Here is a 12707-nt window from a genome sequence, read left to right as displayed (position 1 = left end):
CAGGGCATGGGTCTCCAAGGGGCAGAAGGCCAGGCTCAAAGGCCAGGAGTGAATGAGAGGATGAGGGATAGCAGAGCTCTGGCGCAGTGGTTGCTGGCTGCGTGGGGGTGTGTCTGGCCAGTTTGAAGGCTCAGGATCTGAAGGAGTGAAAGGATTGAAGAGTCCCAGAGACGGGACCCACAAACGCCCAAGTTGGTGATCACCTCATGAGCTTTATGTCCAACTCTCCTGTGGCCAGTGGTGCACTAGGAGCCTGTGGCCGGCGCAGCGGACCCAGCAAGTAGGCAGAGCTCCAAACCCTTGTGCGTCCCAGACACTTGGCTTTTGCCCTTGGCTCTGACAGGGGCGCACACTGTGAAAGTGAGGGAGGGTCCCCAGCCTCTCTGTTCACTCTCCAGGAAGACTCCGCTCTCTGGTCCAGAGACAGCAGGGCTCCCAAGTGGCGTTGGACCAGCCACCTGGCCTCCCCGGGCCTCGGATCCCCCATCTTTAACCCGAGAGGCTGACCCCTCCCTGTACCAACCACCTCCACTCCGTCCCGTGGGGAAGGCCTCTGCCTGGCGTCACAGGGACCCTGTCTCTCTTCCTGCCCACTCTCCAGGAAGTCTGTCATCCAGCTCGACCTTGCCAACACCAAGAAGGTGATGATCGTCCCCGCGTTCGAGACGCTGCGCTACCGGCTCTCCTTCCCCAAGTCGAAGGCGGAGTTGCTGTCGATGCTGGACATGGGGACCCTCTTCACGTTCAGGTGAGTGGCCCTCACTGCCGCCTCCCGGGGGAGGGGGAGCCTAAAGCCCTTCCCGCTCCTGGGAACCCAGGCGCCAGGGCTGCTGGCCCAGACAGTTGTCACTGGCATTCGACCATTTTAAGGCCAGAAAAAGCACCGCTGGCCCCTAACCGTGTGCTTAGAGTGTTGTTTCTCTTCCCACGTGCCATGTGCTTTTTGCACATGTGTGATCGACCTGTGTGTCCACATGCAAGGACAGGAACGCCGGGCAGGGCAGTCAGCTTATTTCTTTTCCTACTTTACTCAGTTACGCTCCTGTCTCCCGGCTCTGATTCCTCCCGTGGTTGGTTTGTCCATTCAGTCACTTGGTAAGTGTGTTTCGTCATCTTGGTGCCATGGAGGCCGACTCCCTTTTTCTTGTGGGTAGTCTGTTCTCCGAGGTCCTCGGGCCTGGGCTGGGCAGCAGTAGCTTCAACCACTAAAGTCATCAAGGTGACTCCAAGGTTGGACACAACAGATGCGGCAGCTGACGTTCCTGTTGCCCGAGTGACAGTTTCGAACAAACCTTTCACTTCCCTGATTTCCTAGAACCCTCAGTCCTGCAGAAACACCGCAGAAGAGCTACCCTTCCACCTGTCCAAAGGGCCCAGAGAGTCTGCAGGATAGCACAGGTGCCGATGGCTTCTGTCTGCAGGGGACAGGATACAGCATTAAGGGTAGCGCCCCTGGGTGGGGGGAGTAGGAATCCTGCTCGGTCTCTTGACAGAGCAGTTGGAAGAAAGAGCTGCGCCTTCCTTCTGCTTGCATTTTAAAGAGAGACCTCCCTTGGGCTTCCCTGGTGGCGCAGTGGTTGAGAGTCTGCCTGCTGATGCAGGGGACACGGGTTCGTGCCCCGGTCCGGGAGGATCCCACACGCCGCGGAGCGGCTGGGCCCGTGAGCCATGGCCGCTGAGCCTGCGCGTCCGGAGCCTGTGCTCCACGAAGGGAGAGGCCACAGCAGTGAGAGGCCCGCGTACCGCAATAAATAAATAAATAAATAAAGAGAGACCTCCCTTTTGAACCGTGTAAGAATGGCCAACGCTTCCTTTGAGCTAAAGAACATACATTTCTAGGTAATCTGAATTTTACTGGAAAGATCATAATAACTTAGGTTTTCATACCACTATTAAGTCACTAGAAGTTTCTGGAAGGTTTTCTCAAACATTATTTTGTGAAATAATTTTATCAGGTAGGTCATTCATGCAACAATTCAGAGATGCTTCCTTTTCACCTTTTATACAGATAAAGGAACTGAGGGCTGGGGGGGAGCCAGGACTCAAACTCCAGCCTTCTTCCTCCCTCCAGAATTCTGGAAAGTAGCCTCAAAGAGTTAATACCCCACCAACCAGTCCTCCTTTCTTTTTGGAAAAAAAACAATAACTACCATTTATTGAGTGCTTAACATGAGCCAGGCACTGTGATCAGCTCCTTTAATCCTCACAACAAATCCATGAGGCAGATATGCTGCCCCCATTTTACAGATAAAGAAACCGAGGCTCTGAGAGGCTACATAACTTGCCAGGCCACATAGCCAGTACGTGACAGAGCCCGGATTCAGCCCAGGTCTGAGGAACTACAGAGCCTGTGCTCTTAACCGAAGTACCATCAGACCACTGATCAAGTCCTGAATTTTCTTACCAGTGTCTGAAGATGCATGCAAAAACAGAGACTCTAGATGGCATAGCCTGATGGCTGACCACCCGGCAAATTTCCAAGACATCCTTCCTTCCTTCTCCATCCCCAGATTATTTAAGAACTCATTTCTAAGGCCAAGTCCGTGGGCCTCAGAGCTGGGGTTGGACCTGCAGTGTCCGTGATTGCAGCTCTGGCCAACAGCTTGCAAGCCACCATGGCAAGTGCTAAATTACAGACCTTCCCTCCGAGAAATTGCTTTTGTCACCTTCCCTCCAAATGATGAACTCTTAAGCCTCCTAGCAGCAGAAACCTACTCCGCACTGCACCTGGAGTGAGAAATCACCCACACACCTACACATCCATCCTCCAGGGCAGCGGTTCTGCGTGTGGGCCCTGGACCACCAGTGCCAGCACCCCCTGGGAGCCTGATAGAAATGCCAAGTCTCAAGCCCCACCCCAGACCTACTGGATCAGAAACTCGGAGGGTGGAACGCAGATATCTGTTAGAAAATAGTCCACCGGGGATTCAGATACTCACTCACGTTGGAGAACCTCTGCCCGAAGCAGGGTGCCTCGCATCTCTTCTAAGCCACATCCCACAAGGTGTACCCAGGAAATCTCATCACTATGTTTGGAGGCTGAGGATGGTCTCAGAAAGCAAGTCCTGGAGACCATTGTCTACTGGTCTGACAACAGGTTTCTTGGGGCATTTTCTGAAGCTTTTCTTTCTAGAATGTTCTTTTTCTTGGGCCCCATCTGCTGTTTCACTAGAGCCTCAGCCTCCTGCCATCTCTTTGGAGCTTCCAGAGGCACATTCCTGCCCCACGAGCTGGCTTCTGTCTCAGGTACCTCTCAAGTTTTGAGAGTGCTCATTCATTCATTAATCTGTTCAGCTTAGTGCACAGCCATCGACTACTTGCTGTAGATATAGGCCACAGTGACATATAAGAGAGGTAACCCAGCATAGTGGTTAAAGGTCCTGGCCCTTGAGCCAGGCTGCCTAGGTCTGAATCTCAGCTCCGCTACTGCTATTTGTAACTTGACACTGGGCACGTAATAAGAATTTAGAACTATAGGTATAGCATGTACAATATAACCAGTACAGAGTAAGTGCTTGCCAAATACTGGCTTATTATCATTATTGTTGTATGGTTGTATTCATTTTTATTACTATCTAACAAATTACCACAAGTTTTGAAGCTCAAAACAATACAAATTTGTTATTTCACAGTCTCTGAGGGTCAGAGGTCCAAGCATGGAATGGCTGGATTCTCTGCCTAGGGTTTCGTTTGGCTGGAATCAAAGTGTGGGCAAGGCTGCAGTTGTCCCTAGAGCGTGTGGTTCTCCTCCAGGCTCACTGGTCGTTGGCAGGATTCCTTTCCTTGTCATTGCAGGACTGCCATGTGGCCCCCATAGGCATCTCACGCATGGCTTTTTGCTTTCTTCCAGACTCAGATTTAAAGGTTCACCTGATTAAGTCAGGCCCACCCCCCCATAATCTCCCTTGTAATTAATCTAAAGTCAACTGATTAGTAACCATAATTACATGTACTAAATCTCTTTTGCCATATAATGTAGCATAATCACAGAGGTGATACCATATTCACAGGTTCTGCCTCAAGAGGGAGAACATTATACAAGGGCAGGGTCACCCAGGAGAGAGTCTTCTGCCTTCCCCAATGGTCCCTGGTAGGAATGACCCTATTACAGACTAACATGCAGTTCCATATAAATGACAGAGAGCCCTCCAGAAAGTCATGTACCCTTTCATAGTGATAGCCTCTTCATTAGTAAAGGACGTAGATAGTGGACTGTATTTGTTGCTGTAACAAAGTACCACAAACTGGGTGGCTTAAAGTGACAGAAACTTATTCTCACCATTCTGCAAGCCAGAAGTCCAAAATCAAGGTGATGGTAGTTCCTGGCTTCCTCCGAAGGCTCTAGGGAAGATTTCTTTCATGCCTCTTTCCAGCTTCTGGTGGTTGCCAGCAATCCTTGGCATTCCTTGGCTTGTAGGTGTATCACTTCAATTTCTGCCTTCATCTTCACATGGCATTCTTCCTGTGTATCTCCGTATCCAAAATTTCCTCTTATAAGGACACCAGCCTTTGGATTAGACCCTGCAGTAATCCACTATGACCTCTTCTTAACTTGCTACATGTGCAAAGACCTTCTTTCCAAATAGGTCACGTTCTCGGGTACTAGGGGTTAGGGCTTGAACATAGCTTTTGGGGGGGGTGGGGGACGAAATTCAACCCACAACAAGGGCTATATCAGCACATAGCTCTTCATCCTCCAAACCAGCAGCATTTGGAAAGCTGAGCTTCCTTCCCTCCACTCAGTGACTTTTCTCCACGTGTCCCAGGTACCACGTCTGGACTAAAGGCCACGCACCCACAAACTTTGCCAAGTGGCGGACCGCCACCACGCCTTACCGGGTTGAGTGGGAGGCCGATTTCGAGCCGTATGTTGTCGTGAGACGGGACTGCCCAGAGTACGACCGGAGGTTTGTGGGCTTTGGCTGGAACAAGGTGGCTCACATCATGGAACTGGATGCCCAGGTGAGAAGAGTGGGACGTTATGGACCCAGTGCTGTGGGGAAAGGGGAGGCCCGGATCTTAAAGCTGGAAGGGCCTTGGAGATAAGACGCAGGGACCAGAGAAGGAACACAGCGTGTTCAGGGATCTAGAGTGAGAACGTGACAGTACTTATTATTCTCAGGGCTGTTGATTCCCAAACCTTTTCTCTTTCTTCTCCCTTGGGTGACAGACAGTTGGGTTCCCAGCCAGGACTCAGGCACATGTGAGTGTCCCGTGACAAACCATTTCACCCCCTCATCCTCATTCAACCCAGTGATGAAGGCAGGCAAATGGTGTCCATTCATCCCTCAGCCTGTGAGTCATGTAACTGACACAAAGCATTCTAGGAGTTCCGTATGAATGACACAAGGCACGCAGCTGAGGAGCAGCTATTTATTCTACCCTGCGGCTAAAAGAGTGATGATTTTTCAGGCTGTATTTACTCATGAAACCTTTTCATTCATTCACCTAATACTTAACTGAGCACCTACTTCAAAAGAAATCTCCTGCAGAATTCTAATAGGTTTAAACCAGGGGTCTGCAAAGCTTTTCTCCAAAGAACCAGATAGTAAATTGGGGAGGCTTTGTGGGGCCTGCAAGTTTCTTTTTCAACTACTCAGTTGTGCCATTGCCGTTCAGTTGTAGACAGTATGTAGAGAATGGATGTGGCTGTGTTCCAATAAAACTTTATTTATTAAAGAACATGCAGCCGGCTAGACACACCACAGCTTGGCAACCCCTGTGTCAAACAAACAAAAGCAAAGCTATTCTGGTTCAGTTAGGAGAAGGATGCTTGGGCCCCTCAACCCCACCCTTTGGTCTCTCTGTATGCTATTCTCCAAGGCACCTCCTCTTGGAGCACAGTGGAAATATTTCTCGACAGGAGCATCCTGAATTCAGAAAGAGCAATGGACGCTCAGTGCTGGCTGCCCTGAGTCACCTGGAGAACTTTCCCACAGTTCCAGTGTGTCTGAGAACAGTCCCAGGTGATTTGAATAAACCTCTAGGGTTGCAAAACCACTGATGCAGAGAGAAGGTTATGGGATAGTGTCCGTGTTTAACAACGGAGAGCACGACCTTTAGTGTCCATTTTTTCCGTCTCGGAGGTGGTCCAGTGCCGCTCACAAACAGAAGTGCTTAGTCTGCCTCAGCTTCTGCTTGAAAGAAATGCCGTAATATTCGTGCATCTGGCAGTGTGGTGAGGTGAACTGGTTCAATAAAGTTAATTTTTCCAGCACTGAGACCTGGGCTTTGTATTAGGCAATTTTGAGAGAACTCTTGAAAATTCGTTGCATATTTTCCTTGCTTTGCCAAACATAATTTTACTCCTTCTAGTGATTTAGGGAGATAGTGAGTACACACCTGACAGGTAATCCAGCCACGTCTATAGGAGCTCTTTGTCCCCACGTGAAAAATCCCAGACAGCTAAGCTCTGAGAGTTCTTGCATTTTCGTTTCATGGTTTTTCTCACTCCTTCCTCACCATCAGCTGTCATTTCTGGCTGCTGTCAGTATTCCTCCACCTGTAACAGCTACCTTTCCCCATCTTGATGTTTCCCTTTGAGTTTATTCTGATCTGCTCTGGGCTGGGAAACTAGATGACCAACGCTTATCAGACATTCTATCCAAAATCAGAGATTGTAATTCTGAGTGCAGCTGTGCTGGTTCCCCTTTGAGTTACACATCCCGAACTTATGTCACCTGTTTGGGCCATTTAGAGGCATTTTATTTTTTATCTGAGTTCCTATCTATATTCTGCAAAGTGGAGAATACCGTATGATGATTCGTAGTAAGGCTGTGTGGGTGAGAATTTTGTTTTTTGTTTGTTTTTTGTTGGGGTTTTTTTTTTTTTTTTTTTTTTTTGTGGTACGCGGGCCTCTCACTGTCGTGGCCTCTCCCGTTGTGGAGCACAGGCTCCGGACGCGCAGGCTCAGCGGCCATGGCTCACGGGCCCAGCCGCTCTGCGGCATGTGGGATCTTCCCGGACCGGGGCACGAACCCGCGTCCCCTACATCGGCAGGCGGACTCTCAACCACTGCGCCACCAGGGAAGCCCTGTTGGGGTTTTTTTGTTTTGTTTTTGAGAATTTTGTTCTCGATGAGCTTCAGTCCAGTGCAGCATCTTTTTCCTCATTCCCTTTTTGTCCCCTCTTTTGTACGAATCGGCCGAGACTTAAATCTCATCAAACCCTATGAGAAGTCACATAAGCAGACATCACTTCATCGAGCAGGAGAGTCTCCTGTGGCTTGTGTCATTCTAGGGCAAACATGTGGCTGTGTACTCACACTTAATCAGGAACTTTTTATGGGCCATAAGCTCTGCCAGCATTTTCCGTACATTACTGGTCATCTCTCAGGGTGGGTATTATTACTTTGGCTTTATAGATGGCAAAACTAAGGCTCAGAGAAGCCAGGTAACGTGTCCAAGGTCATGGGGACAGCCCCGAACGGCTCCCCTCCACGTGGTGGTGCTGTCCTGCTTACTGGTGTCACTCACCACTTACTCCTTCGCTTAGTCACGCGGCCATCCGCCTGGGTGTTCAGCACCCAGCACTCCCTGGGGGCTCCGCAGGCCTCACGCCGCTCTTGTCTGCTTCCAGGAGTATGAGTTCATCGTGCTGCCCAACGCGTACATGATCCACATGCCTCACGCCCCCAGCTTCGACATCACCAAGTTCCGGTCCAACAAGCAATACCGCATCTGTCTCAAAACCCTGAAGGAAGAGTTTCAGCAGGACATGTCCCGCCGCTACGGCTTTGCCGCCCTCAAATATCTCACGGCCGAGAACAACAGCTAGCACCAAGAAGCCCATCACGAGGGAGGGACGTTCTACGAGGGGGAGAGCCACTTGCTGTTTGGAGCCCAGCCTTCAAACTCGAATTGAGCGCCGCTTTTTTTGTTTTTCTTTATTTGTCTCTTTGGTGCAACAGAGCTGCCCTCACTACGGAGATCCGGGACAAGGATCCGGCCAGTCCCTCTCTGGCCCGTGACCCGTCACTCCCGGGGCGTGGAAAATCAGGACCACCTACGTGGTCCCTCCAAGAATGGGACACAACAGAGGGTGAGGGAGCAAGGGGGTTATCCTACCGCAAAGGCACACGTCCAGGCAGGCCTTCGGGATGTTCTCATTGCTTTTTTTTTTTTTTTTTTTTTTTTAAAGAGAAGGCAGGGTGTAGGGGTTACATAGCCATCCAAGGAAATAAAAGCAAAAATGTCTCTTCGTCAGAGAAGACTTTTCTTCTTCACCCTGCAGTTCAACTGGGTATCCAAAAGGAGGGCCCATCAATGATCAGAACTGTTTGGGAAAACCCAGTGGGGCCACTGTACTTGGCAGGACCTAGAGGTGGGGTTGGTTGGTTCTTTAACCTCAAGGTCACTCTTGTTTTGTTTTGGGGGATTTTGTTTATTTGTTTAGTTTTGGTCTGGGAATCCCAAATAGAAAACCTGATCCTTTAAGGCTCTGAAGGAAATACAGCTGCCTCAGCTGACATCCCTCTATCAGCAGTGGCCCAACAAGGAGGACGGGAGTCTGCGGCCAAAAGGTACATGGGTCGCCTTCTTCGGGATGGTCACCGAGGCCCCATGACCTTGAATTCCCTACTCTCCAGAATCCAGGGGCTACGAAGGGGACTGTGGAAGTACAGAGACCAGCTGTTTTACAACCAGTCACCTTTTCTATCGGCAGTGACTGAGTCGTGGGGACAGGGCTTTAAAGGGACGGTTTCCATGCACGCGAAAGATACGAGCCTCTCAGGCCTTTAGAAGAACTTTCATAATTCGCTCGAGCCCAGTCCTGAAGATTCACAAGCCCGTTTGGAGAACTTCGGGGAGAATGTGTTGGGCTCCACTGTGTTCACGTCCACTCCGCCGCAGCTGGGATGAGGCCGTGACCTCAGGCTCCCTTGGGGACCCATCCAAGGGTAGGCCAGCACCTTTACCGTTACACAGATTGAAGGGACACTGGACTTTTTAGCCATTTTCTTGAATCTTCAATGTTAATGTTGTGTTTACATTGATGAGAACAAGAGAAGCAGAGGGCCCTACTCTCTGCCGGGCTGTTTGTATCAAATTGCAGCGTGACCAGCAAACGCTGCATCAATAAACGAAAAGTACAGACTGTTTCTTCCCCTCTCCCCTCCCTCTCTTCTAAGGAGCTACCGGACACACCTCCGTGTAGAGAGCAAAGTCGGTAAACAGCAACTTTACACTTTCTGTTCTCCCGTAGTGTTCTCTCATGGCTTGAACTTGAACCTCTTTTTTCTCTTTGCCTGAGGTTAGATCTCACTTCATGCTCCAACCCTCAGGGCATTTTCACATTTTCCATTTAGCTTCTGTCTCAATACTGAAGGCCAGATGTTTTAGGTAGCAGATGTGAGCCAGCACGGTAAATCGCGGCGACCGTCCTGTTAATCATGAAACGCCGCGGCAGCAGCCTGATTTACGAGAGGCCCTCAATGTATTACGCGGTCACGTGCATTCACTCAGATTTACTGAAAACTTTAGGAAAACTAATAGGACTAATCCTCACACAGATATGCACAAGTTTGTGTGTGTGTATATGTCTCATATGTGTGTGTGTATATATCTCACATACATTAATTACATATATAGTATTTGTTATTATAAAAGTTATACATAAATACTGTAAAAAGCAAAACATCACAAAAGTATTCAAAGTTCATGTTAAAGTTTCCTTTTTCCATTGGTGTGTGGGAGCCAGCTTAGCCCAGCTAATGAGAACTTACGGTGCACATCTCTTTCCTACTCCTGTGTTCAGCGACATCACCTTTGTAGCGTGAAATCATCCGTGACTGGAGTATTTACACCATGGAAATCAGAAAACATCACAAGTCAGGGCCCTGCCACCCTGAGGACCGGCTGTTAAACATCTACTCACACACCACTGCTTTTTCCTCTCCCCTGTGCACACACACACACACACACACACAGGCACTCAAACTTTCATATGCTGACAGCTCTAGTTCCCCAGTGTTGAAAATCAATTTTTAATTCCCTAAAGCCTTTTATTTTTTAAGTTTTTGCATGGCCCCCGAATCATGCCCAGCCACCTTGCTTCTTCACGTGCATTTCTGTGGGTATAGTTGGGACCATATAATCTATTATCATCTGAAGTGGGTCAGCTCTGAGAATGAAGGAAGGTGCTAATTACTTTGAGACAATAGGTATAAATTGGAGGGTGGTGTAGCTTCATGTACGCTGAATTTATTAAAGCCAGAAACTGACACTCCAAACCAACAACAGGAAATCCTATTTCCCCAAAGACATGCACCTGACACTCTGAAGCTAGTCTCACTTAAGGCTAGAACTCACATCTTGGCTGAGTCCCAAGTTCATCACAGAGGCTGCAAAGCCAGTGGAGGCTGAGGTCTGCAGCACCAACAGCGTGAATTTCCAGAACTTACACTGAGGGCAGCAGCACTTTGCCAGCCCCAGCTCATGTGTGGGTAGCTGTAGCCACTTGGGCAGAGGCAGTTGCTACAGATGCTGATTCCTTCGTATCAGTTCCCTAGGGTACAAGACGCTTGTAAATGGGGCACACTGATGTTTTCATGCTTAAATAAGCCAAAACCATCTTGGCTTTCAGTTGGGAGGAAGGAAAGGATTCTCTCATTTAGCCCCCGTAATATTCAGTGTCCGAGAGAGCTGAGATATATTGGGTAACCACTGTGAAAGGACCTTTGGCATGCAGTAGCTCGTTGAAGCCTTGCGGCAAAACAGCAAAGTGGCTATTACTGTTGATTGATGAGGAAACTGAGTGAGCTCTGGGAAATTCAGTAAGTCCCCCAAATTCACATAGTCAATACATGGCAGAATCAGAACTTAAACCCAAGCCTACTTTTTAAAATCCAAAGCCACATAATCTGCAATGATGCTCTCTTCCCCAGTAGAAAAGAAACCTACTACATATTGGCAGACAAGAGGATTTGAACCTATGGAAGATGATGAGATTCCTAGTCCTCCTTTACCATCCTTCCAATAACCACGCAGCCTAGACAGCAACACCTCCTTAGATACTCCAGATCCCGCCATGCTCATGGACTTTCTCAAAATTCATTTGAAACCGACCTGGGCAATCTATAACCATATTCAGACAGCTCAGATCAACTAGGAGGGCAGTAATTGATTCTCTGAATGCTTCCCCTGGGTTATTTCCTAGATTACCTGGCACAGGTAGAGACACTAAATTTTAAGCTCCCCTTTGGACCTCATCAGCGTGCTGCTTCCAAGTGAGCTCTCGAAACGCACTGAGCTGATTTACAGAGGACGTATTTGCCGAGTTGACTAATAGCTTCTTTGTACCCCATCATGAAAGGACAGACCCTACTTTAATTCTGTTCCTTTCAAAGACTCCACTGTCTTTGAGTTAAGGCTTCATTTGTGGTCACCAGGCCTTTAGGGAGCTCTGTGTTAGTGGAAGAAACGTGATTAAAATCCCCTCTCAGACACGGCTCCCGCACCCTCTTGGTGAAGATAACAAGAGCTACCATTTACCGAGCCAAGACTTCTCTGGGAGTTGGCACTGATGGGTCCTCACAGCAACATTATAATATAAGGAAGGTATTTATCATTATCCCCATTATTAAGCTAATGGAACCGGCCCCGAGAGAAATTAATGTTACTTACCCCGAATCACACAGGTTAATGGAGGTGCTGGAATTTGAACCAAAATCCAACTGCCATCAGAAACCCACGTCTCTCCACGCTGCGCTGCTGTCTCCTTATACGATACTGAAATCAGCTTGGCTGCTGGGCTTATCCAGTCATATCGTCGTGTAGTTCATGATGATATGCTTTTGTTTTCCCCTTGCTTTTTTAAACCTAAGGGTTTATTTTCCAATTTAATGCCATTAAAGTTTAGGAAAGTCGGTTATCTACCAAATGCATTCTGAGAAGTTTCAGACCTGTAGAATCTAGTGTCGGGGATACCAGACTTGTTTTCATTCATTTAGCAAAAATGTTCTTAGTAAGCATCCTCTAATTTCAAGGAATGATTGATGATATCTGAAATGAGACAATGAGGGCACCACAAAGATAATAGGGTTTCTGATTGTGAATATTTGATGGATTTGGTCATTGGTTTATTCCAACACATCCGATAGTCTTCAGAGACAATATCTTCTGGAATGAAAGAATGTCAGTCAGTGCTGGGGAAGTGTTTCCCACTTGGTTCCCAAGGTACCAAGACCATCTGGTCGATGAGGCCGGATGCTGTCACAAAATGATTGACAGGGCCCGCTCAGAGTGGAGTCTTCAACAGATCCCTGGGTAAGTTATGCTGCTGTGGTTTTGAAGGAAGAAAGTCAGGGCTGCAGTGACATCACAATAATTTCATTATGCTCTTTATCACTTCTTCTGTATTCCACACAACTGAGCATCTACTCCGTGATGGGCACGTGAATACAACAGTGAACCAGGCACAGTCTATTTTCATGTGTAGAATTATCTAGTTAGCTGAAAAGTAAAAAGACAATGCCAAGGTGAGTTTCACCATATTACATTCAGGTAAACAGTTTATTTTTAAACTTACAGTGCAGAAAAGTGGCAAGAATAATACAAATAACTTTTGTATGCCCTTCATTTAGGTTCACAAATTGTTAACGTTTGGCCGCATATGCTTCATATCTGTCTGTAATATTTTTTCTAAAACATTTGAGAGTGGATTGTATATGTCATACCCCTTTAAATCTGAATATTCTAGGATGTATT

The 12707-nt window shown here is 48.0% G+C and overlaps 1 protein-coding gene across 2 annotated transcripts in view; it reads left to right on the top strand.

Moving 5' to 3' along the window:
- The window catches only part of LARGE1 (LARGE xylosyl- and glucuronyltransferase 1), a 582916-nt gene extending 573816 nt beyond the window's left edge, over nt 1-9100 (top strand). For both annotated transcript variants that reach the window (XM_067010062.1, XM_059081736.2), the window contains 3 exons: nt 602-748; nt 4767-4962; nt 7579-9100. In XM_067010062.1, the coding sequence (XP_066866163.1) occupies nt 602-748; nt 4767-4962; nt 7579-7776 (541 nt within the window). In that variant the 3' untranslated portion in view covers nt 7777-9100. The remainder of the gene's footprint in view (nt 1-601; nt 749-4766; nt 4963-7578) is intronic.
- The last annotated feature ends 3607 nt before the right edge of the window (nt 9101-12707 follow it).

Source organism: Kogia breviceps, chromosome 12 (assembly GCF_026419965.1).
Source record: "Kogia breviceps isolate mKogBre1 chromosome 12, mKogBre1 haplotype 1, whole genome shotgun sequence".
Taxonomy (NCBI): Eukaryota; Metazoa; Chordata; class Mammalia; order Artiodactyla; family Physeteridae; genus Kogia; species Kogia breviceps.
This window is presented reverse-complemented; position numbering and strand designations above follow the sequence as displayed.